Here is a 24,320-nt window from a genome sequence, read left to right on the forward strand (position 1 = left end):
GGAGAGATCTTTTTCACAATCCCTTTTTGTTTTAGCGAATACAATGTACAAAAATGCATTGTATTAGGAAACATTGCTTGCAAAAATGTGTATATTAGTCAATGTGTATATTAGTCAAATGTGTATATCAGTCAAAACTGGAGGAAGAGAATAAACTGGAGGAAGAGAATAAAAATGGTGACGCTGAAGGCAGTTTCCTCTGACCCCCGTGGTTTGTTTTAAATCTCAGTTTTCAGCACCCCTATTTTTAGCACTTTTGTAATTGCCTTAGAAATAGGGGAGTTAGGAGACTTTGCTCTCAAGGGTTTTAACTATTATGGGTGTACTATCAATTCAGCCGGCTCAGTTGTGGGGGAGTTTCCCAGCATTGCTGGCGGACTTAAGATCTAATAAACACAGCAAAATGCAGCTGGGAGAAAACAGTCTTAGAGGTTATGAATTTCTTCAGAAGTGAAGGTGATCCTATGTTGTGACTCCCTTCAACTTTAATTTTTGCCTGCGTGCTTGCTCCATCTGCATTGGAATAGACTAGTAACCAGGAAATCGGTGAATTAAAGGAACTGAGCAAGGACACAAAATGAAAGCAAAGTGAAGCACAGTGGTGGAGTAAGTCGGACAAAGGCAAACTGATACTTGTCTACCAGTGAGTTCGGTGGTAGCAAGGGATGCAAAGATCTGTCAATTTTGGTTCTCTCAGTTTCTCACTTTTCTAATTTTAAATGCAGTCCGCTACATTTCTGCAGCAATCTGCAACTTCTTTTTTAAAAAATCCTCATGAAAGTGCAAATTTCTCTAAATAAACACATTTTTGTAGGCAGTTTTGACAAAGGAACACATTTTTGCAAGCCATTGCTCATCACTTCATGCCTTTTTGCATGTTACTTTCATTCATGTATTCACTTTTATGCACACTTTCCCTTAATATATGCATTTTTGTAAATATTGCTGACGCTAAGCAGGGTCAGGTCTGGTCAGTGCCTGGATGGGAGACCACTTGGGAACCATATGTAAACCACCTTGGGTTTCTATCATGGAAAGAAAGGTGGGGTATAAATGTAATAAATAAATAATAATTTGTTTGTAACTAATTACTTCCAAGCTCTGACTTCCACTATCTTGATGTAAATCCTATTCTAGTAATTGTATTTAGAATTACAGCCTAAACCTCTTGGAGTCTCAACCCTCTATTGTCTAATTTCCTTGATGCTTAAAAGAGGGAGAGATTGGTCTACAAAAAAATAAATAAATTACAAGCCTGCCACATAACCAGCTCCTGTACCAATGGGAGGCTTGAGCTGTGGATTCTGGCAAGCGTCTTGTCTGGCAAGCGTCTTGTCTTGCCTTTTTTCTTTCTTTTTTGTAACCCTGCCTGTCCTACAGGGCAAGCCTTAGCACGTCCATTCAGAAGTAAGGTTGCAATTCTAACCACACTTATCTGGAAGTAACCCCCATTGAATTCAATAGGAGATACTTCAGTAGACATGGTTAAGACTGAAGTGATAAGTCCCATTGAGCTTACTCACCAGTAGATGTGGTTAAGATTGCAGTCTTATCATACTTCTTGATTTTGATCTTTTCGGTCATCTTTCTGGTTTTAAAAACCATGGGGGAATATGCTGGCTTTCAAGCTTAACCAGACTACCGCCATATTTTCTGATTCACAGTAGCCCTAATACAACAATGACTACTAAGAGGTATTGAAAATAACAACATCATATCTTGAAAATTGAAAATGAACTTTTATTTGTCCAGGTTTATGAACTTTTCACTCATCCCTCATAACCACCGAAGGGGTTAAGTTTCTTTTAAAAACATGTTTTCACTAGCGCATATTGTCTTGCAAGCTACAACATTCCTGTTCATAACATTTCTGAAACTAAACTGCTAATAAAAAGAGCCTCAGGCTTTCATGAGAGTATGGTCCAGTAGTTTGTAGTTACTATGGCAATTGGGTGGGGGGGCGATACTCTTGTGCAAACTTGCTATGCCTCTTTTTTTCTTGTTTGGCCTTGTTGCTGTGGTCATGAACCACAGGGTTAACTACAACACTCTCCTTCAGGGAACTTTATTCACATATGAAATTAAGTAGGAGGTGATGTAGGTTGTGTGTTTCTATAGGAGTTAAGGATGGAGGAGAAATTTGATTTTGTTTGCATTTTAATAAGAAACTACCTAATTTGCACATTATAAAGCAATTCATGAACTGAAACACAATTATCTTTCACAATTTGCACTTCCCTGAATTTTCTAACCCAGGTCTCCAACCAACCAGAGCATACAAAAATGCATGTATTAGGGGAAACGTTGCATAAAAATGCATATATTCATGCAAATAACTTACAAAATGTGCTTTGGTTCACATATTGTTTTGGACAGTGTGAATTAGGTAGGTTCACATTAAAATCCTACCAAAACTGAATTTCTACCTCATCCCTACAGGGAGATTTGATCTCCCACCCCCAACAAGGGGGCTAGTTTAATACTGTGTAGGGCTTTTCCCCCCATTGTGCAACTAATCCAGCTTTATGGAAAACCTGGGCAGAGAGGGGTATATTGTAGATCTCACAGATCATAACACAACATAATGAATTAAAAACCTTTAGGACATTTCAGGAAGAATTTGATCTTCCTGTTGCAGTTGCTTGGCAAGTCTCAAGCACAGCATAGTACCTGAATTTGGCAACAGCTAGATCCCACAGTCCATGCCCCATCTGGCCACCTGTCCTGGTTTTCCGTCTTTAGTGCTGAACCTCCAACATTTTCCCCGAGGCTTCCCCTTTCTAGAATGTGTTAATCAGAGATAATTTAGTGACAGAAGTGGCTTGCTGCTTGAGGCTAAGTCACTGCACTACCTTCCCAACTGGAGGGTCACTGTTACTTATTAGGGGAGAGACAGCAGGGAGGTTGGTAAAGGGCAAAACATTGGCAGAGCCAATCTGATGCTCTTCCTGGAGTGTTTGCATTGCACTGACCCCCTCACTGCCTTGCTCTGCTCCCTCATGGTAAGTCACAGTGACCTGCCTGCCAGGAAGCTAGTGTAGTGCCTCTGCCCCATCTGGTGAGCTGCCTCTGGGCAGTGAGTGTGATTACATCATAATCCCACATAGAAAATTGGATCTGACCATGTGAAAAAACGTGCCTAGTCAGAGTGAGAGCTATGCTTCTATCACATTCTTCTCGCTCCAAAGGGGTAAACTATTTTTACACCTTTGATGTCATCTCAAAATAATCACCAAATGTTAGGAGCTTTTTGGTGTTGCCTACTACATTTGCCAAAAGCACCCCTTGTAGCTCAAATATAATTCAAACTTGTATGATTAATCAATAATTAGCAAATTTAGAAGTCAGCACTTTCAAGTAAAATCACTTTAACAAAGCAATCATAATGCCAAAATACAATTTAAATAACATCCCAGAAGAATATAAAGATCAAATAAGGAACAGATTTGAGGCATTAAACTTAGTTGACGGAGAAGCAGAAGAACTATGAAGTCAGAGACATTATCAGGGAAGAATGCAAAAAGACAATACCTCTAGTTAAAAAGAAAGACCTTAATGGATGACTGAAGAAACTCTTAAAATGGTTAAAGATAGAAGCAAAAGCAAAAAGAGACAGAAACACGTTCAGAACCCTAAATGCAACAATACAGCTCCTAGTACACAGGGACAAAGAGAACTATTACAATGGTTATTGTATAGAAATAGAAGAGGACAACAAAAAGGATAGAACAAGAGCCCTATTCCAAAAGATTAGAGAAATGAAAGGGAAATTTAAACCAAGAGTAGGGATGTTGAATAATCAACAGGGGAACACACTGACTGACCAAGATGAAATAAAAGGAAGATGGAAGCAACACAGAAGAACTCTATAAGAGATGCCAGGATGACAGATTCATTCATGGAAGAACCAGAAACTTTAGAATGTGAGGTGAAAGCTGCTGTTAAAATACTTGGAAGAAACAAATCACCAGGAAGAGATGGCATACCAACAGAGTTGCTACAAGCAACTGAGATGGAATCTGTCCAGATTTTGAGAAAAAATTGTCAACAAATATGTAAAACTGAACAATGGCCCACAGACTGGAAGCGTTAAATATACATCCCAATTCCAAAGAAAAGGGATCCCAGGGAATGCAGTAATTATCGAACTTTGCCTTAACATTCCATGCAAGTAAAATAATGCTCCAGATTCTACAACAAAGGCTCTTACTACATATGGAGCTAGAAATGCCAGATGTCCAAGCTGGATTTAGAAAGGGGAGAGGTACCAGAGATCATATCACAAACATACGTTTGAAATGGAATGGACCAAGAAATTTCAGAAGAAAATTACCCTGTGCTTTATAGATTACAGCAAAGCCTTTGACTGTGTAGATCATGAAAAACTATGGAATGCTTTAAAAGAAATGGGGGTGCCACAGCATCTGATTGTCCTGATGCACAACCTATACTCTGGATGCTACTGTAAGGACAGAATATGGAGAAATCGATTGGTTCCCAATTGGAAAGGTTGTGAGACAGGGGTGTATTTTATCACCCCATTTGTTTAATCCATATGCAGAACATAGCATACAGAAAGCAGGATTGGACCAAGAGGTGTGAAAATTGGACAAAGAAATACCAATAATTTAAGATATACAGACAATACCATACTCTTAGCAGAAACCAGTAATGATTTTAAACGAATGCTGATGAAAGTTAAAGAGAAAAGCACAAAAGCATGACTACAGCTGGACATCAAGAAGACTAAAGTAATGACAACAGAAGATTTATGTAACTTTAAAGTTGACAGTGAGGACTTTGAACTTGTCAAGGATTATCAATGTGAATTTCTCCTAATAAACACATTTTTGTATGCAGTTTCAACTAACGTAAGCATTTTTGCTAGCACTTTATCCTTCTTGTCAAGGATTATCAATACCTTGGCACAGTCATTAACCAAAATGGAGACAAGAGTCAAGAAATTAGAAGAAAGCTATGACTGGGGAGGGAGGTATGAGAGAACTAGAAAAGCTCCTCAAATGCAAAGATGTATCACTGAACATTAACGTCAGGATCATTCAGACCATGGTATTCCCAATCTCTGTGTGGATGTGAACATTGGACAGTGAAAAAAGCAGATAAGAGAAAAATCATTTGAAATGTGGTGTTGGAGGAGAGCTTTGGCATACCATGGATTGCAAAAAAGACATATAATTGGGTGTTAGAACAAATTAAACCAGAACTATGACTAGAAGCTAAAGTGAAGAAACTGAGGTTATCATACTTTGGACATACAATGAGAAGACATGATTCACTAGAAAAGACAATAATGGTGGAAAAAACAGAAGGGAGTAGAAAAAGAGGAAGGCCAAACAAGAGATGGGTTGATTCCATAATGAAGCAACAGACCTGAACTTACAAGTTCTTGAACAGGGTGGTTTATAAGAGATGCTATTGGAGGTTGCTGATTCATAGACATCGTAATCGATTTGAAGGCATATAACAACATCACCACTTATGTTTACTTTCTTAATAATGTATTTAAATTTTGATCCTGTTTTTCACGCAATTGTGCCCAAGGCAGCTATCAAAAAACAAGATAAAATGTCTATGTCCAGAGAGGGTTTTATTTATTTAAAAATAGTCCTCCCGGGCGAATTATTTTGAGTTTCAGGAGATGGGGTAGGTCAGTGGTAGAGCACCTGCTTTGCATGCTGATAGTCCCAGGTTCAGTCTCTGGCAAGATCGTTGTCTCAAATGGTGCAGAGCCACTATCAGTTATTATAGACCAGGGGTCAACTTTTGTAGGCCCTTGAGCACATTTGGATTTTTGAGCAAGTGCCATGGGCACCACCCCTCATCCCTTGGATCATCTCCCCCCACCTTCTACAGAAAGAAAGCACACATGCAGAGGGTTTGCTTTGGATAAACGTTGGATCCAAGAATTAATATAAGCATTAAAAAACACGTAAGAGCTGAAATAAGTGCAGAAGAGAGCTACCTTTTCAGTGTTCTCCAACTCTATGTACTTTTCAAGGGAGAAAAAGGAAACCACCCTCATCACGGAGCTGGGGGTGGGCCTCGAAGGCTTCTGATCTGGATGAAGACCTCAAGGGGCAGGGAGCAGCTGCTCCCCCTTGGGATTAATAAAGACCTCTTGGAGTTCCTGAGTTTAAATAGACCAGAGGCAGTGATTGGGCTTGCTGGAGGAGCACAGTCCCAAGAGACCTCCAGCTTGTGACTTTCCTATAACTTTTTCCCCTGCCAGCAGGGAAATAGAGGGCCCCCTGAAGCTTCCCCTATACTCCATCCTTTTGGGAAGAGGACATTGTGAGACCAGCCTATTCAGTATAACCTTAGGATGTTCTAAGAAGGGGCCAGCAAGAGGACCACTGGACCTGTCACTCCCCAAGCCCCGTATCCTTGAAAAAAGGGGCTACTGGGTTACCGTATGGTCCAGAAGCTGGGGAGACCCTATCCAGCAAGCAAGCGCACTGGGAGCAAACTGAACTGTGTGTTTACAGCAGCTGTCTCTGGAGAGGACCCCAACACAGAGGAAGGTGAGGTAGAAGTCATTAAGAACGTAAGAGCCTGCTGGATCAGGCCCGTGGCCTATCTTGTCCAACATTCTCAGTGGCAAACCAGATGCCTACAGATAGCCTGAAAGCAGGACCTGAGGGCGATAGCACTCTCCTTTCCCGTGGTTTCCAGAAACTGGTATTTGGAAGTATACTGTGGAGGCAAAGTATAGCCATTGTGGCCAGTAGCCATTGATAGCCTTATCCTCCATAAATCTGGTCTAATCCTCTTTTAAAGTCACATCATTCTTGTGGGAATTTGGGCCTGCATGACCTTGCAGAAGGAAATACCCTTTGAATCGAGGGTCAAAGCCTCAATAAAACTAGAGTTACTGCACTCTGGTCTACCTTGTTTGCAACTGGTGCTCATGTTGGGGCATATTTCCCTATGGATCACAGGGCATCTAATGTACTACTCTCCCAAGATGGACTCACATGCTCCTTTAATTTTTAAAAAATAAATTATAGATTTTGTTAACTTTGAATATTCTTTTTGACTTTATTGTAGATACATTGTCATAACCATTATTAAATGATTCATAATAAAATCCCTGAAAACAACAAAAACATCAACTCTATATCATTTGAATAATTCCATAATTCACATTTATTGTTATTGTAAAACACTGACAAAACGTATCACATCTTGCTTTTATTTTATATTAACTGTCTTTATACTCAGGACACATAGTTCCAGAACAGCTGCACTAGATACAATTATAGTATTTCCATCATGAAAACACAAAGGTGCAAATATCAAAAGACAAATTAAACAAGTGCAAATGAATGAAAGTGCAAAAAAGCTTCAGTTCCATGAAAATGCTTCTTCTGAAAACTCCATACTTGCCCTCTGCAAAAGCTGGTCCCTAAAATAAAAGGGTGTTTGGGCAGGATTTATCACAGGTGGACTGTCACCTACCTGTTTCCCTTCCTTTCCATTTAGGGTGAACTCAGCAGTCTAAGGAACCATGGAAAGAGGAAGAGATGAAGATCAGTCAAGGGTTTTTGAAGACTTCCTGTCTTCCATTGCACTCAAGCCCCAAATAAGCCCTAAATAGTAAACCTGCTTTACAATTTGGATTTGGACTTTTACATTTCAAAAGTGCTTTAAGTTGATGTTGAAACTGGATTTCAGGGGTGGGAGTAATCAAGGGCTCAGAGGGAGGGAACTATCCACATTCATATTCTAGTTGATGATCACCAACAGGGCAGTCAATGGTATGGCTGAACCAACGAAACGGAACTGAGGACCCTTATGGCCAAAAGCATGAGTATGCAGAATGAATCATGTATTTACTATCAAGCTGAATTTCCAACAGGCTAACATTCAAACTTTGAGCATCATTATGCGATTTCTGCTGAGTGAAAGGGATCCTTTAGGTGGCCCATGCATCTGAGATATGTACCAGATCTCTGGACAGAGAAATCCTCAAGGAACAGGAGTCTAGGCTAGTAGTAAGAAGGTAGATTTGCAGCCCTTTCAAGTGACCCATTTTCTATGCACGGTTGTTTCACACTGTCTTTCAAGTTAACCTTGGAGATTTGACATCTTCCGAGCAATCAAAATTTTTAGCTAAAAAGAAAACGTACTCACTCATTGCTAGATGACCTGATCCAGTTAGGAGAAATTCATATACAGAAGCAGGTACCTGTTCATATGTCCCTAGATGGACAAGCAACTGTACAAGCAAACCAGTACTATGTTGGGTTGCTAATGTATTTCGGCAGCTAGGGCTACTCGTGAATAGACCTATTCAGTAAATAAGCTATAGTACCATCCTCCAGATGATGTTGGACTACAACTCCCATCAACCCTTACCATTGGAAATGCTGTCTGGGCACTGTAATTCAAGAATATCTGGAGGGTGCCACATAGGCTACCCTGAACTAGTTGACTGGGAGGGGAAGCAAGAAATTGGATTTAGTCACTCATTCCTCCAATACAGATTACTGCTGCATATGTACGTAAATGGATTGGGGCAATTGTGAGGACTGTGACTGTATGAGACTCGGGGGCACACACTGGAGATAGTTTGTGGCTTAAATTATAGATGGTACACACTAACCTTCACCGTATGGAGACTTGTTTTTACTCTAGTTTGCTTTTAATAAACATTCTTCAGTATTGCTGACCTATTCCTATTCCGGGAGTGTACAACTCTGCCACTATCCAGTGTAAGGTTAGATGTGCTTCAGCTCATGGATTTTAATGGCTTAAGTAGCTAGGGCCTCAACACAGGCATTTCTCTGTAAACAATTAACTGTAATGTCCTTTCCCTAGAATTTCTGGCTTGGGCATTAATGCAGTCTGATCTTCCATATTTCAGAGTGGCTCTGAATTCAAGTCAGGATGACACTGATTCTCATCAGTTCATAGCATCAACAAGAAATCCAAACCTATCTACTTTTAACAAGATAAACCACTCCAGCAACAGCAGTGCAGAGAAGAAATTGAAGTGCTTCCTATGCAGCCTCCCTGTGAAGTCATTCCAATGTTTACTTTGAACCATGCTATCATTAGCAAATATGAGGGATGCTTCTGGAATTGGTACCTGGCTGATTGTCTTGCTTGGTCTTAGAAGAAATGACCGCAAACCTACTAAGGAGGAATAAATTCAGTCACAAGTACAGAACCTGAGACTCCTAGGAATTTTTTTGCTCAGGAGACGTTTTAGCTGCCATTAGTTCCCTGAAAAAAGAAGCTGTTATTAAGATGCTTGAGACAAAATGACTCCTAGGGTACTTCAGCTGATTCATGTCTATTGATGTTAATGGTGTCAGGGAAAAATTGGGGTGAGGTACTGAGAACAAGTCTGGTGCTTTTCTAGGCTCTCTTGTGTTCTCAAAGCCAAGAAGTATTGCAAGGAGCTGCCTCACATATTGCCAGATCCATCTAGGGCAGCACCATCTGTTCAGATTGGCAGCAGCTCTCTAGGGCCTCTAGCTGGGGTCTTCATCAGCCCTGCCACTTGGAAATGCCAGAGTTCTCAAGAGAATATCTGGCAAGGACAAGGCTGCCTTCTTTCTCTCCCTCTGACATCTACCACCTTTCAGAGCAAGTCCTTGGCAGCAACATCTCCAGAAATAGCCCTGTGCAAGCATAGGAAAAGTAGCTTCACTGTAATCATCTCTCACATACATGTGCACATACAAGGTTCGGGCTTAGATTTGATTTCTTTATACCATGGGTAGCCAACATGGTACTATCCAGATCTTTTGGAGTACAACTCCCATCATCCCTGATAGTTGCCCATGCTGTCTGGGACTGATGGGGGTTATAATCTGAAACATCTAGAGTCACAACAGTTGCTATCCCTGCTTTATACCAAAGAGAAGGTTCCAACTATGTTTTAGCAGTGAATAGCCCTTAACCAGCTATTCAAATGTACCTGTAATTCCTTCCATCTAGATTAATTCAGAACCTTAATACCTCAAAAGGACAAGAGGCATGAACCTGGATACCTAAGATAGAAGATCTAAGATAGAATGAACTGTGAGTGCTGAAGTTATTTAAAAGTGTGAACATTCCCATCAATTAAATTCATTTTGTTTCTCTGTTCGACACATACATACAGACATAAAAGTGCAAGCACACAATATTAGATGGTACATTTTACACTCACTGCCAGTAAGGATAATTTTCATTTTGGAACAACCTGGGGCTGATGGAAGCATTGCACCACCTAGACCCCATTCCTGGTGCAAATCCAGTTCAACTTACTCAACAGCCAGATGCATGATAGAGTGGAAAGGGAGGAGGGATGCAGTGTGAAATCGAGGGCAGACTATGTCCCCAAATCCAAAAGCCTACATGAATAGCATTTGGCACTGAGGACCTCAACTGGCTACGTGTCACAGTTCGGTATAAAAGACCCATTAGAAAGTTACATTTCACCTGAACTAAACAAGAGAGACCCAAACCTGTGAAGAATTGGAGAGGCAGACCTGGCTCATCAGTGCCTCAAAATTGTACAAAAGAAGCCATTATCTCAATGGCTACAGTTCCAGTGGGACAATAACAAAGATGGCATCAACTCCACTAAACACTTCTGGTTTCTCTCCAATGGCCTTAGCAGCACTTAAGCATCTCATGCATTAGAGTATGTTCTGAATCACCTGTCCTCTTCCTCACCCAGTTTCAAATTCAGAGACAAATCCCTTGCAATTCCATCCATTGAGTTGGTGAAGTCCCTAGATATCTTTCATATACAAGAGGAATGTATGCATACTTGGTTAAGATCAATACAAATCATAAGAATTTTAATAAGAAATCTTTCTTTGTAGGTTTTGCTTCACGCAGATATGCTGTCTGATCCTCATACAAGCAGTTGAAGAAGGAAACTGGACGTTTCCAAAAATAGGGACGTTTTTCTCTTGAAGTCAACATTAACTGCTAAGAATCATCTTAATATGTCAAATGATTCTTTTCTTCTTCATCTTTCCTGGTTGAATAAAAAGTGCATCTCTTTGGATATGGGGATAGTTTGGCACCATTCACCAGCTGTATCTGTTAGAAGGATTTTGTCCAGAAGCTACTAATTTCCTTCTTCCCAGTACTGTGCCTCCTAGGAATTAAACAGCTGGGAGATTGAATGGGAGGACAACATTTTGCAATCAGGGTAAAACTTGCTAAAACAAAAGCTTACAATGACAAAAAACAGACAGAGAGATCAATATATAAATTTTGTTTGAACAGGAAGCAGCCAGCAGTTAAGAAAAAACCCCAAATAATGACCAAGTAGTCAATAATATCAGAGTCAAAATGCTGCATTTCCATGGGAAGCTTAGCATGAGTTTGACCCAAACATTAAAAAGTGGACTTCACAGACCACGTTACTATGAAACATGTTGCTGGTATGTATGGTTCAGAAACTTTAGCCCTGCCTTCACAGACGTAAGAGGAACAAAGAAAAATCATGATGTTCTCAAGGAGCTCCATACTTTGGGTATGCTTTGCAGCATGCAGGCAGAGAGTTGGATAGGGGTCTAAGAAACCCAGGTCCAAATCACTGTTCGGTGATTGAGGCCTTCAGTAATTTATTACATAGGGCCATTGTCAAGTGGGCTTCTTCTGGGAGGAAGGGCGGGATATAAATTTAATAAACAAATAAATAAATGAGATAAAGTTATATAAGGCCTGAAGGAGAACTGAGTAGAAAATATCCAGAAAGAAATCTAGAACTGCTGAAATTAGAGATTGCCCAACTCAACAGGACCATCCCAAGATATTTTGGCACTGGAAGTGGAAAACTGATATGGTTTCCCCCACCTCCATAGTAAAGACATAATACTAAATTAACAAAACATTTGCTGTCCTTTAATTGTATTCAGATATCTGCTGCCTGAGGCCACCTCCTCATTCTACCTAATGGTAGGACTGGTGTTGCAACTCAAGCCTTTTTGTTTTTGTTAGTCCAAATGACTACACCATAGGTAAATTGATGCAGCATAACAGCCTCTGCCAGCGCCTCATTAGTCAACATCACGCAGGGCATAGGAAAAAAATCCTACATAGTCAACAGCAGAATTCTTCTTGACTTGAAAGTTTAAGTTCACATTGTGTCTTTTTTAAAAGGTTAGCTCCTAGTTTTCAAGAGATGTTGTCAAGCAGCTGAATGTAAACATTTGACACACATTGAACTAAATATGAACATAGGAAGCTAGGAAGCCGTCTTATACTGAGTCAGACCATTGGTATTGTCTACACTGACTGACAGCAGCTCTTCAGGGTTTCAGGTAGGCCAACTCTTTCCCAGCCCTGCCTGGAGATGCTCGGGATTGAACATGGAACCTTCAGATGTCCTACCACTGAGTTACAGCCCAGTGTTTGATGGGGCACACCTGATAAATTCAGAACAAAGAAATTAAGAATTGCTGCATTACACAGAATCCTTTTTTTTTTCTTCATACGAAACAGCACCCGACAGATCAGCAGAATGGGATAAAGTTAGCTGGCTCTTCCTAACATTAGTTATTCTTCCCCTGGATGGGAAGAATACCTTAACTTAGTATAAAGTGCTAATGTTGTTAGTTTGCTGGACTTGTCTTCTGTTCCCATAAATATATTTTTCAAAAAAATTGCTTGAAGTGTTCCATGCAAAAAGATTGAACAGAAGTTAAACTAAGGAACAATATTACATTATCTTCTTTGTTCCTCTCATCCTCCATGATTAACATGGCTATATTACAAGTCTATATATTGTGAGCACCAAAATATCTTTTTTTGTAGCAGCAGTGACTCCAGAATTGTTAGGGTGTATTCTTTCATCTACAATGAACCTGTCTTGGAAGGACCAACACTCAGTGCTTCAGCAAGTCCCTGGATATAGGTAATCTGCCCCTTGTGAAGCTCATGGTCTAATCCCTGATAATGAAGAGACTGACTTTTGCCCTGAAACATCAGAATTGCTTCCAAATGCATGATGCCATTTGAAGATACTTTCCTGTTCCATATCAAGTGAATTGAGGCACACTTTACAATGTTGGAATCTGGGCAATCAGAGTTAAATCCAAGGTAAGTTAAATCCAATAGCAAACCAAGGCATGTTCTTTGCCTCTAAAACCATCAGGAGAAGAATGTGGCAGGGTCTGTGAGACTGGGCAGGTCAATGCTGGAGCTCCACGGCGAGATAGGATCAGGGCAGTTTTCAGAAAGGCCAGTTGGAGGAAGACAGACAGGGAATGGATTTGGCATGTAAACAAAGACGAAGACTCAAAGAGAGAGCAAGTTGGCAGGATTTTACAGCTGCAGCAGCCAGGAAGGTCTCCACTCTGCTGAGACAGAGAGTTTGGCAGCTCCCACATGGGAGAAAAGTCAAATGCTGTGCAGGGTAGTTCACTTTAAGGTATCATCAGCATTTTTAAACATGAGGATGGCATTGTAGATTTTAAGTGCTGGACCAAGTTTGACACTCATGATCTTGACGATGTCTGTCTGAGTCAGCAGAAGGAATGCTTCACCATCAATCATCTGTGGGGAAAAAGAGAGACTACTGTTGACCATCTCTACTGTTGACCGGTTAATACTTTCTGTATTTGAAAACCTGGCTTTGTACCTACACACTGAATTGATAACCAACGGCTGATCTCTAATAATGACCCCCTCTTGCTAGGTTTGCCAGCTGTCAGCCTGATGATGGTGACTCTTTCTTAAAAAGCTCAGCCCCAATTCCATGCCATTCCACCTCTCTTTATACATTTGTACAGATAGTTAAATGGCAAAGACATTCCAGATCACACAAAAATACTTTCATAGGTACACTTCAATTCCTCACAGCCAAAAAGGAGACATTCTGATATCCAGATATTCCACAATTGGTAACTTCTGTCTAGTTCAGTATTAACTCACAATAAATAAATAAAAATTCAACTCATCAAAAAAAAAAAAGCTTGGTAGGAACAAAAATGATATTGCAGAATTGGAAAAGATTCAGGAAAAGGCAACCAAAACGATCAAGCATATGGAGCAACTCCCCTATAAGGAAAGTACAACGTTTAGAGTTTCTTAGTTTAGAGTAAAGGGGAGTAAGAGGTGGCATGATAGAAGTGTATAAAATTGTGCAGGGTGTGGAAAAAATGGACAGATTTTTTTTCTCCCTCTCTCATGGCACTAGAATTCAGGGACATCCGATGAAGCTGAATGACAGACAAAAGGAAGTGTTTCTTCACAGAGTTCATAGTTAAACTATGGAATTTGCTCCCACATAAGAGGCAGTGATGGCCACCTACTTGGATGGCTTAAAAGCAGATTACACAAATTCATGGAGGGTAAGGCCGTCAACGGTTATTAAACCTTATGGCTATGTTCTACTTCCACTGTCGGAGTCAGTATGCTTCTGAATACTAGTTGCTGGAAACCACAGGAGGGGAGAGTGCTCTTGTGCTCAGGTCCTGTTTGCCAGTTTCTTATAAGCATCTGGTTGGCCATTGTGAGAACAGGATGCTGGACCAGATGGGCCATTGGCCTGATCCAGCAGTGCTCTTATGTTTTTAAGCAGCCACTTTTCCTGTTCTGCTGCTCTCCTGCTTGCTGTGACCCAGAACTACGTTTTGTTTACTATAGAAGGCAGGGGAGTTGCTTAGCATTACAGAAAGGTTGTCTCTATGTAACTCTTAAGCTAGACCAACAGCCCAAGACTTTTGATGGTTTTGGCTGTTTGCACAACTCACAAGTGTGCTGTTTGTGGTACTATTATATACATTTACACATGAAAATATGGAATTCACTTCACATGTGTCAGAAATTATAAATGTCAGCCACACCTTATCAACCTCATCTTCTCTGGCTTCTTCTTTGGGAAAACAGAAGGAAAAATATGTACCAAACAGGGTAAGGTGTTACCAAGCTGCCCACTTCTAGGATCAGCTGCACTCAATGGTTCTACTATTACATAATTCTTAGCAGTTCTCCAAAGGCCAATAGAATTTCCACTCCACAAGACTCTGCCCCATTTCTTTACCTCATCCTTAAAGAGTTTTGCTTGGTCCTCACAACCCGTCAGTGTCTGTACGAAACTGAAGACCTTTTGAGAAAAGACATACAGGAAATAATAAAGGGGGCTGGAGAGAAACATTTCCCTCCCTCTCCACACACACTCCTGCTCCCATTACCTTTCAGAGTAGACCTATATATTACTTCAGCAAATGTGCCAACGGAACAACAATAAAGGGATGGAGGAAATATTTTATTTAAGATGGTATTATTTAATCAGGCCTTTTTTATAATGTTATGGGTTTGGGGTTAAGATGGATGATTTCTGTGATCCCCTTCCAGCCTCTGATTTGGAACCCTGCGCCTGGGGGTGAGAAACCCACTCCGCTGGTCAAATGAGTCTAATAGAATCTAATTGTTAGTCTAATAGAGTGGCCAGGTGAGTTAATGGGTCTATCAAGTGCCCATTAACTGGCGAGTGAGCTAGGGAGATCCTACTGTTATTGAAACTCTTCAGGAGTGCACCCCCCCTCCCTGAGGCCAAGGAGAGGCTTGTGTTTTTGAGTTGAGTCTGAGGAAAGGCTGGGGACTGGAGGCAGGTAGAGAGGCTGGCTCTCTGCACCATGGCTTTTGGGTGCCTCCTGTAAGCCTGATGGAAAATGCAAGTTCCATTGGACTGCTGATGCTTTGAACCCCTCCGTGTTAAGCTCAGGTTGGAATGTGTGTAAATAAACAAACCATATTTCATAAAGACACCACAGTCTCCGCTGACCTTCTTTCCAAGGAAACCAAACCCTGGGTAAGCACAGGGAACCCTGGAGATCTCTCACTGCTCACAGATTGCGGTGATGCGCAACAATAATATTCATTTATTGAATATTCTGCTGTTGCTTGAAACTGCTGTTTGGGTTTTGTGCTTTGTTTTTCAGGCTGTATTTTTACCTTGCTCTGTAGTATACTGATTTTATGTAAGGCGTCTTGCATAGTTTTTGTAAAAAGGCAGGGTGTCAATCAACAGTAGTAACAACAGCAGAAGTGGCTCATCTTGTAGGGTGGAGCTGTACCGCTTAGCTTCCCAGCAGATGTGCCACTGATGCTGACCAGAAGGGAGAGGGGGAGGGGAGTTTGGTGCAGTGCACGGACACTGGTGGGAGTGCCAGATTGTCTCTGCCAGTGTGACTGCAGCGTGCCAACCTCCCTGCCACCTTGCCCCTCTCTCTTCTGGTTAGCGGCAGCAAGACACCTTTTGGGAAACTAGCATCATTGCTCCACCCCACTGCGTGAGCAGCTTCTGAATAATAAGAATATGTGGGGAGAATCAGTGGTCAGAAGTGAAGGATGCTTAACTCCTCCTGTGTCTGCTAAGTGTATCCCCTGCAAAAGCCTCGCCTTGAGCACCAACCATGCTTATTTCAAGCCTTGGAGACTGACTTGGGGGAAAAAAAGAAAATAGTTGAAGGTTCTGTTTGTTGTGTTTAGTAACTTGCAGGGGAGAAATGGAAGATGATGGAACAGTAAGCAATCTCCATGTTTTTCTCATAACGTAATTCTGAGCACATGTTCAAAGGTGCAAACATGGCATCCAGCATCGTTCTGGGATATTAATAAAACTGATGGGGATGCCTTCAGTGTGATGGGTCTTGCTTTGCTGTTGGATGCTGGACTAGCAATAATTTCAGAAGATACTTGCACAACTAAAATTCTATGATGCTAGAAGCCTCATAGAGAGTGCATTCTAGACAGAGCTGAACAGCGGAAAGGCCCGTAGAAACAGACTCCGGTAACAGAGTATGATTGATGAGCAAATAGTTTTGGGACAAAATAAATCCTGAACTTTCACAAAAGCTGTATTTCATATGCATCTTCAAGACCTCTTCCTACAAAGTTTTGGATATCCTCCTTCAGCAACTCCTGAGGTCAACAGAAATAAGGTAAACATTTCTGAATTTCTTGTTTGGGAAGTGAAAAAATGTGCAGATGCCCCAGAGTCCATGTGTATGCCTAGAACTGTGTGGGCATGTGGTGATATGTGCACATGTGGAGTGACAGCAGCACACCCAGAAGCATGGCTGTGTCCACCTCCAAGGAGTTCCTTTGCCTACACCTGCTTTTTCTGTGCACTCTCACCTCATCAATGGTCCACTTAGCCACAGTGGATGCTGTGATACCAGCCACTCCTGGCAGGAGCTTACAGTGCTGTTCCCAGCAGAGGGACAGGGAACGGTCTGGGTGTGCTGACAATGCTGACATGAAGAGAGACTGGTGCATATTGTCTGAAGAAATAGCTGGCAATGACATTCAAAGCATCGCATCAAGTTAGAGTGGAAAGAAATAGGCCTCACACACACACACACACACACACACTTCATTTTTTCTTTATCGGCCCTACAGTAATAATGTCTGGATGATGTGTGAAGCCTGGAAGAGCTTCAGGGCCAAAGTAGATCTAACAGCAGAGCAGTAAACCCATAAGTTAAAAATCAGATTTGCTGCAAAATAAAGCCATGTAAGTGCTGTATGGGTGGGTGATATAAGATGCAGTTTTGGGGAAAGCTGAATCCTTCCTGCACCTGTGCTCTGTGCTCCATAACCACTGCATCTCAATCATTTTTTCTCCTGGTGGTGCTCCAAAACTGGAAGTAGTCTCCAACGGGGGGGGGGGGGAATCTGGGCTGCTCTGTTGGGGGGGGAAGAGGGGGAAGGGTTCAGCTTCCCCTCACCCCCACAAATATACACACATAACTATAATGCCAACCCCACTTTCTGATGTTTTGGAGGTACCATAACTGGGTATGCTGCCATTACATTTAGTTTGACTTGCACATCACCAGGTAAGGGCAACATTATAGGAACAGGATTCATTTAGGTACGCTTTATACATGTTATCATCACAGGTGGACGCATATAATACAAGCATGTTGAAAGAGAGCTCTTTAATAAGCTATCTGAGTGAATGTGCAGTCCCCCAGTTGTAACAAGACTGTGGAGGAGAAATTTCAATGCAAACCTACCAAACTGGCACTTCCCCAAATAAAGCATGAACCATGAGACAGCTATCTTTTGAAATATGCACATATCCAAATTTTGTGATGCAGTTCTCCAATTTAAAAATGAGTAAATCAGGGGGAAATGCTCAAGAAATTGCATATTAGTGAAAATTATGTACAAAAATGCATGGTATTTGCAGAAATTGCTTGTAAAAACACCTTTATTCAGCAAAATTGTGTACAAAATGTGTGCTTTAGGAGAAATGCACACAGAAATGTGTGTGAATTTTTGTGGGGGCTTTTTTTTTAAAAAAGTAAACTGATGCAAAAATTGGGCGAACTGAATTTAAGATTGGAAAAATGAAAAACAAAGAAACCAACATTGACAAAATCTCTAGCCCTGCTTAAAATCTGCTTGAACTACACAGGGAGACAATAACACAAATGGCTTGCCATGTGTAGCTCCACCCACCTGGGCAGACTTATAACCAGTCAGATATGTGCATAGGCATTAATTTAAACTGCAGTGTAAATGTGCATGTGTTCTACCAGAAGTTGTTGAACTCTAATGCCCATTATTCCCAGTCAGCATGTCCGGGGCCAGGGATGATGGGAGTTGTAGTCCAACATGTGGAGAGCCAGAGTTTCCCATCCCTGGTGTAGATAGTCCTATAGGAACTTCTACTGAGTCAGACCCATTGGTCCATCTAACTCAGTATTGTCTACACTGACTGGCAGCAGATTTCCAGGGTTTCTGGCAGGAGTCTCTCCCAGCTTCACCTGGAGATGCCGGAGATTGAACTTGGCACTGTCTACATGCAAGGCAGATCCTCTATCACTGAGCTACAGCCCTTCTCCAGATACGAAGTGAGACTTAATGAGTCATCAAGAATCACCATCAGGTTGTTGGTAGAAGCTTTCCTGGAGACTGACCATGCTGTCAGAATTTAGCACAGAGGACGATGCAGCAGCACAAAAGATTGAGAGAGAGATGGCTTTAACAGCTGGCATGGAGGAATGGGTGCAAAATTTTGGCTTACAAAATTTCTATAAGCATCGCAATAGCTGCTGCACTTTCCACAGAAAGTGTCTTAATCCTTCTCACATGACATTTTAGAAAGATTTTAGTCACTGGTGATACACAGGAATAATCCTAAACTGCATAATTATACATTGATACCACTCAAAATACCAAGGAAAAACCATATTTAAAATGTATGGCTTATTTTTTTAAAATTTATATCCCACCTTTCCTTCTGAAGGAGCACAGGGTGGTAAACACATCAATAACAGAATACAAATAAAACTTCTAAAAACAGTTTAACAACCTTCTAAAAACAGTTTTAAACTTCTTTTAAAAAACCTAATCATCTAGTTTCACAATAAGTCATTTCAGAATTGCCAGAAACAGAGGTTTCAGCCACCGAATGCATAGGGAAACAGGAATGTTTTTAGATTCTTCCTAAAAGTGAATAATGAGTAAGACAGATGTACCTCACTAGGGAGGGCATTCCACAAAGAGGGAGTAACCACCAAGAAGGGCCTGTCATGGGTTACCACCGACCAGGCAACCCCTGTGGCAACACCACTAACTGGGCCTTCCCTGCCAATCATAGAGCCTGAGTGGGTTGATAGGTGTGATATTTTATTTGAATAAATAATATTTCTAATTTAAACTGCAACTTTTTTTACTTGAAGTGCCCTTTGACAATTTTTTAAGAACATAAGAAAAGCCCTGCTGGATCAAGCCACTGTTTGTCTCCTTGTAATACAGCTCTTATGGGAAGAGCCTTTTCTTTGCTTGGTAGAAAAACACAGCCAGAGACAATATACCCTTACTTTGGAAGTCTTCTTGCTGGATTTTCCGGTATTTTGGAGGTCGCCCCCTAAAGTAACAAAATGTGCTTTATTTTCAAAAGCTACAGTGCAAGGATTGAAAAATAATGAATTATGGTAAACACCATTTACTGAGCCCTAGTTCATACAATTGGGGTAGGGATAGGAGGAAGAAGATAAATTTTCCCCATATGTCCAGGCATTCATTTAGTGCATCTGATTCTCATTAAGCATTATCACTGTGATGGAAGGAATGGAGGCAAGCTTCCTCTTTCACCACACAAGGGCAGTGCATCTCCCTCTAAACATAAGTAGGACTGCATCTTCAACCAAAAAAACACAGATGGGTCTTAGACAGAATGGAAAATGCAGATGCAGTAAGTCAGTGAACCTAAAGGGTTGGCAGGCATGGAATGTGTGTGTGTGTGTGGGGGGGGGTCTAGAGAGGCCTGAATGCTATCTAGCAGAAGATCTTCAATGATTCATACTGGATTTTAGAGATGAAGGTTCCCCATGAGCCTCATCATCCCAGCTTGATTTGGGAACAACTGCTGCTTTGTTCTAATGGTGTTTCCCTGTGCATCATTTTAGGAGAGTTACAGATTGATTGATTTATACTACATTTATTTATACCCCACCTTTCTTCCATGGAGCTCAAGTCAGCATACAATCTCCCATCCAGGCACTCACCAGACCTAGATATGATTCATTCAGTATGGTTCCTGTATCGTGTACCTTCAGACTATGCCATGAGACCTTGTTTTAGTACCATTTCTAATGAGAGGGCCTCACCTCACAGATCACTGCATCAAGCTACTCTGTATGCTCTCCTTTATAACAGATTATTAATGTTGGGCTAGGGGGGATCAGTTTAGAATACATTTAGAAGGAGGCCCAATCTCAAAATGTTTGAGGAACAATCTCAAAATGTTTGAGGAATAAACATGGATGCAATACCTATAGAGCAGGGGTCTTAACTTGTGGTCCATGAATCCCTAGGGATCCATGGATGGGTTTCAGGGGGTCTGTGAACTGGGCGCAAAAAAAAAAAATCAGTTTCTAAAGCAATAAAATAAATTGCATTTATTTGTTTGTTTATGGGGGTCCACAGCTTTCATCAAATCCTCAAAGGGGTCCATGTCCCAAAAAACATTAACTGCTATAGAGCAAGGGTGGGGAACCTTCTTCAGTGTGAGGGCCACATGCACTCCTGGGGGCCATATGCCAGTGCTGGGTGGGGCCAGGGCAAAAGTGGTCAGAGCAATGATGCCCACTTTTTACCTTTGTACAGTAAGCTCATTTCTGCACACACTCACACACCCCTCTCCATCCTTCATCCAGGCAAGCAAAAGGTATTCTCAGAGTTCAAGGACGTATGCCAACCAGGCAAAAACACTCAGGGTATGAGGCAGGGCTAGCCTGGGAAGAAAGGGTGTGGCCTGTGGAGAGTACTGGGGGCTGGATGGAGATGTGTGTGGGGGTGGCATTTGGCCCTTGGGCCTGAGGTTCCCACCCTTGCTGTAGAAGGGCAGGGGTAGTTATCAAATGCCTGGGCTCTATGGAGCAGCCACAGAGCAAAGAAGAGTTATAATGAGTTATAATGGGCGATGCAACATCCTCAGCATGAAAATCCCCGTGCATCACCAGGGCCAGCTGCCTTCTCACCTTCCATGGTGCCGTGATTTCTTCCGCTGAGAGAATCCAATCAGGTTCCTCTTTCGGAGAGAGTTTTCGGTGTCTGAGAGATCAGCCTTCATTCTTCCTTGGTTCTTCTCTGCCAGGGGGCACCCTGAGATGCAGTAATGTGCTGTAAATCTCCCTGTCACGTGGCCTGAACCATCACAACCAGGTGTTGGGCACTTCCTGGAGAACAGAGGAAATAAAAAACAGTGCTTAGTTCTGTGTACAGCTGATAGTCATCACATATGGGGCAGATGCCACAAAAACAGTGGCTCTTTATACTTCTGATGCATCAAGCCAACCTAACAGCCTCGTACTGTATCTTGCCAGCTGCTTGACAGCCCCTTCTGTTTTTCCAGTCTGTGGCAGCCCTGCAATGGCAGGAGTTTTATCGACCTTATGGTGAGCTTCCATACATACATGGCTGGTGGCTGTATTTATCTTGGTGAGTCACAAGTTGTGCAGGTCGAGCATAGTAACTTAACCAGACAACACATACTCCAGGCAAGCTGCCAGGACCACAATGACAGTAGTCGCTTCCCTAGCTACAGGAACTGAGGTGAAGGTAGACTATAGCAGTAGAGTGCACCTTATGGCAAGAGCTCACCTGTGAAAGCTGTATTTGGAGCTCTTGGTGTTGGGGAGGGTCTTACAAGCCAAAGTTGGGCAGCTCCCATTGGCAGAAGAGACGGGTTCCTTTGGCCCTAACACAAAAAGAAAAAAAGAAAGAATTGGATTAGGATTTCTAGGGGAAGGTCCATAGCTCAGTGGTAGAGCATCTGATTTGCATGCAGAAAATCCCTAGTTCAGCATCTCCATTTAGGAGATGTAGAAGTGTTTCCCTATCTGAAACACTGGGCAGCCACTGATGGTCAATGTAGTCGGTAGTGAGCTAGGTGGACAAATGGCCTGACTTGGTATGAGGCAGCATCCTAAGTTCCTATGTTTTCAGATGCCATAATTCATTTTCTAGATCAGTCCCCTATATATGCACTTCCTAGCTGCATAATCAGTATTCATTTTCTACCTTAAAAAAAAACAAAACCCAAACGTGAGCTATGATATGGCTATCTTCTTCAGTCCTGAATCATGATGATGAGAAACAAGCATGAATCCTAGAAGCGGCTCACCTGATGGGGTGGAGCCACAAAGCTAGTTTCCCAACAGTGGGTTGCTGCCCCTGCAGAGTGCTATTGTCCCCTCTACCTCCCGGTAAGCACCAGCAACCTTACTGCTAAGAAGCTAGCATTGCAATTCCATCCCACCAGATGAGGCACTTCTGATGGATCCCCTGGATTCATAGGCTTCATTCACACATCACTTTAACTAAATTATGGCTTAAAAGTGAATGTGGAACATGCTTGCCGATGCATGCTGCTAAAATTGCCAAACTAAGTTTTGGTTTGCCATGAAAGAGCAAACATGCTGGTGCACAGGGAGAAAATGGCAATTCATTTGTCTTCGCTCCTTGCACACTGCTGGGAGATGAGCCATGGTTTTGCTTAGCATTATGTCCAAACTTGGGCTCATGTTTTGTTTCTCTCCAAACACACTACAGGTTGTTTGTTCTTGGCTTACCACTCATGGCATGTTTTGGGGAAATAAGTCAAAAGCCTGGGTTTTGACTTTATGCTAAGGCAACAGAGGACTGGGGGAGGAGCTAATGATACACTATTTTTTACAATGTGCACAAACACACTTTAAACTATGGTTTAAAGTGATGTGCAAACCAGGCCACAGGGACATGGGTTTACTACTGCTGCCACCACAACTTATATTTAACAGGGCTGCAGCAAGCACTTGTACCACACATAATATTAGTACTTACTGAGAGGAGGCTGCAATGGATGTCCAGTTCTTGAGCACCATTCCACAGGATGAATGTCTGGGTGATCTGAGTCTATCCAGAAATCGTAGATATGGCTCCAGCCATCAAAATGGATCTGTAGTGCATAAATCAACAGGTTACAGTTAGACTTAGAAATCCCTCTCCTCAGCATTTAATTAGCATGGAGGAAGATAAGAAGTGTGTTCTGGGGTGCACATGCTGCTGCTTCACATGTTACACTGGGAGAACTGCATGTCTGAAGGCCCATGGTAAAGATCTGGGAGTCTTGGACAATCACAGCTCCCTAGAATGTATTTACCAAGTACCTTCAAAGATGCAAACATGTGGCATATTTATTTATTTATTTTATTGCATTTATATACTGCCCCATAGCTGAAGCTCTCTGGGCAGTTTACATCAATTGATATTTCATATTTCATGGTGGAAATGTGGAACCCCACTTTTCACTGTAAAGCTGTCACCTTCCTCTAAGACGGCCTTCACTAACGCGGTGCCCTCCAGATGTTTTGTACTACAGCTCCCATCAGCCCCAGCCAGCGTGGCCAATGGTAAGGGATGACAGGATACAGATTGGGGTCCCCACAGCTGGAATTTGCACTGGGGGAAAAGCCTCCCATTCACTTCAACGAAAGCTTTTTTTTGTTCCTATGCAAACTGCAGATGTGGAAGGTCTAATCTGGATGGGAGCATAGCAGTGGGCAAACTGTTATAGCTCACTACTCCCATGCTAGGATTCTGAGCCCTGCACCGGCAAACTGAGTAACAAACCAACCAACCTGCACTTAAAGACACAGCTACATACCTAATGGAACAGGAAATAATATAAGAATATAAGAGCTCTGCTGGATCAGGCCAAATGCCCGTCTAGTCCAGCATCCTGTTCTCAGTAGCCAGCCAGATGCCTATGGGAAGCCAAAAAGCAGGACCTGAGCACAACAGCCCCACTTGCGCTTCCCAGAAAATGGCATTCAGAGGCA

General features: G+C 41.9%; 1 protein-coding gene across 2 annotated transcripts in view; it reads right to left on the reverse strand.

Moving 5' to 3' along the window:
• Positions 1 to 7,117: 7,117 nt before the first annotated feature.
• L3MBTL1 (L3MBTL histone methyl-lysine binding protein 1) overlaps positions 7,118 to 24,320 on the reverse strand; it is a 58,203-nt gene continuing 41,000 nt past the window's right edge. For both annotated transcript variants that reach the window (XM_061631550.1, XM_061631548.1), the window contains exons 16-22: positions 23,323 to 23,437; positions 22,102 to 22,198; positions 21,480 to 21,677; positions 19,818 to 19,864; positions 17,119 to 17,276; positions 15,020 to 15,082; positions 7,118 to 13,530 (exon numbers count right to left, since the gene is read on the reverse strand). In XM_061631550.1, the coding sequence (XP_061487534.1) occupies positions 13,396 to 13,530; positions 15,020 to 15,082; positions 17,119 to 17,276; positions 19,818 to 19,864; positions 21,480 to 21,677; positions 22,102 to 22,198; positions 23,323 to 23,437 (813 nt within the window). In that variant the 3' untranslated portion in view covers positions 7,118 to 13,395. The remainder of the gene's footprint in view (positions 13,531 to 15,019; positions 15,083 to 17,118; positions 17,277 to 19,817; positions 19,865 to 21,479; positions 21,678 to 22,101; positions 22,199 to 23,322; positions 23,438 to 24,320) is intronic.

Source organism: Rhineura floridana, chromosome 6 (assembly GCF_030035675.1).
Source record: "Rhineura floridana isolate rRhiFlo1 chromosome 6, rRhiFlo1.hap2, whole genome shotgun sequence".
NCBI classification, from domain to species: domain Eukaryota; kingdom Metazoa; phylum Chordata; class Lepidosauria; order Squamata; family Rhineuridae; genus Rhineura; species Rhineura floridana.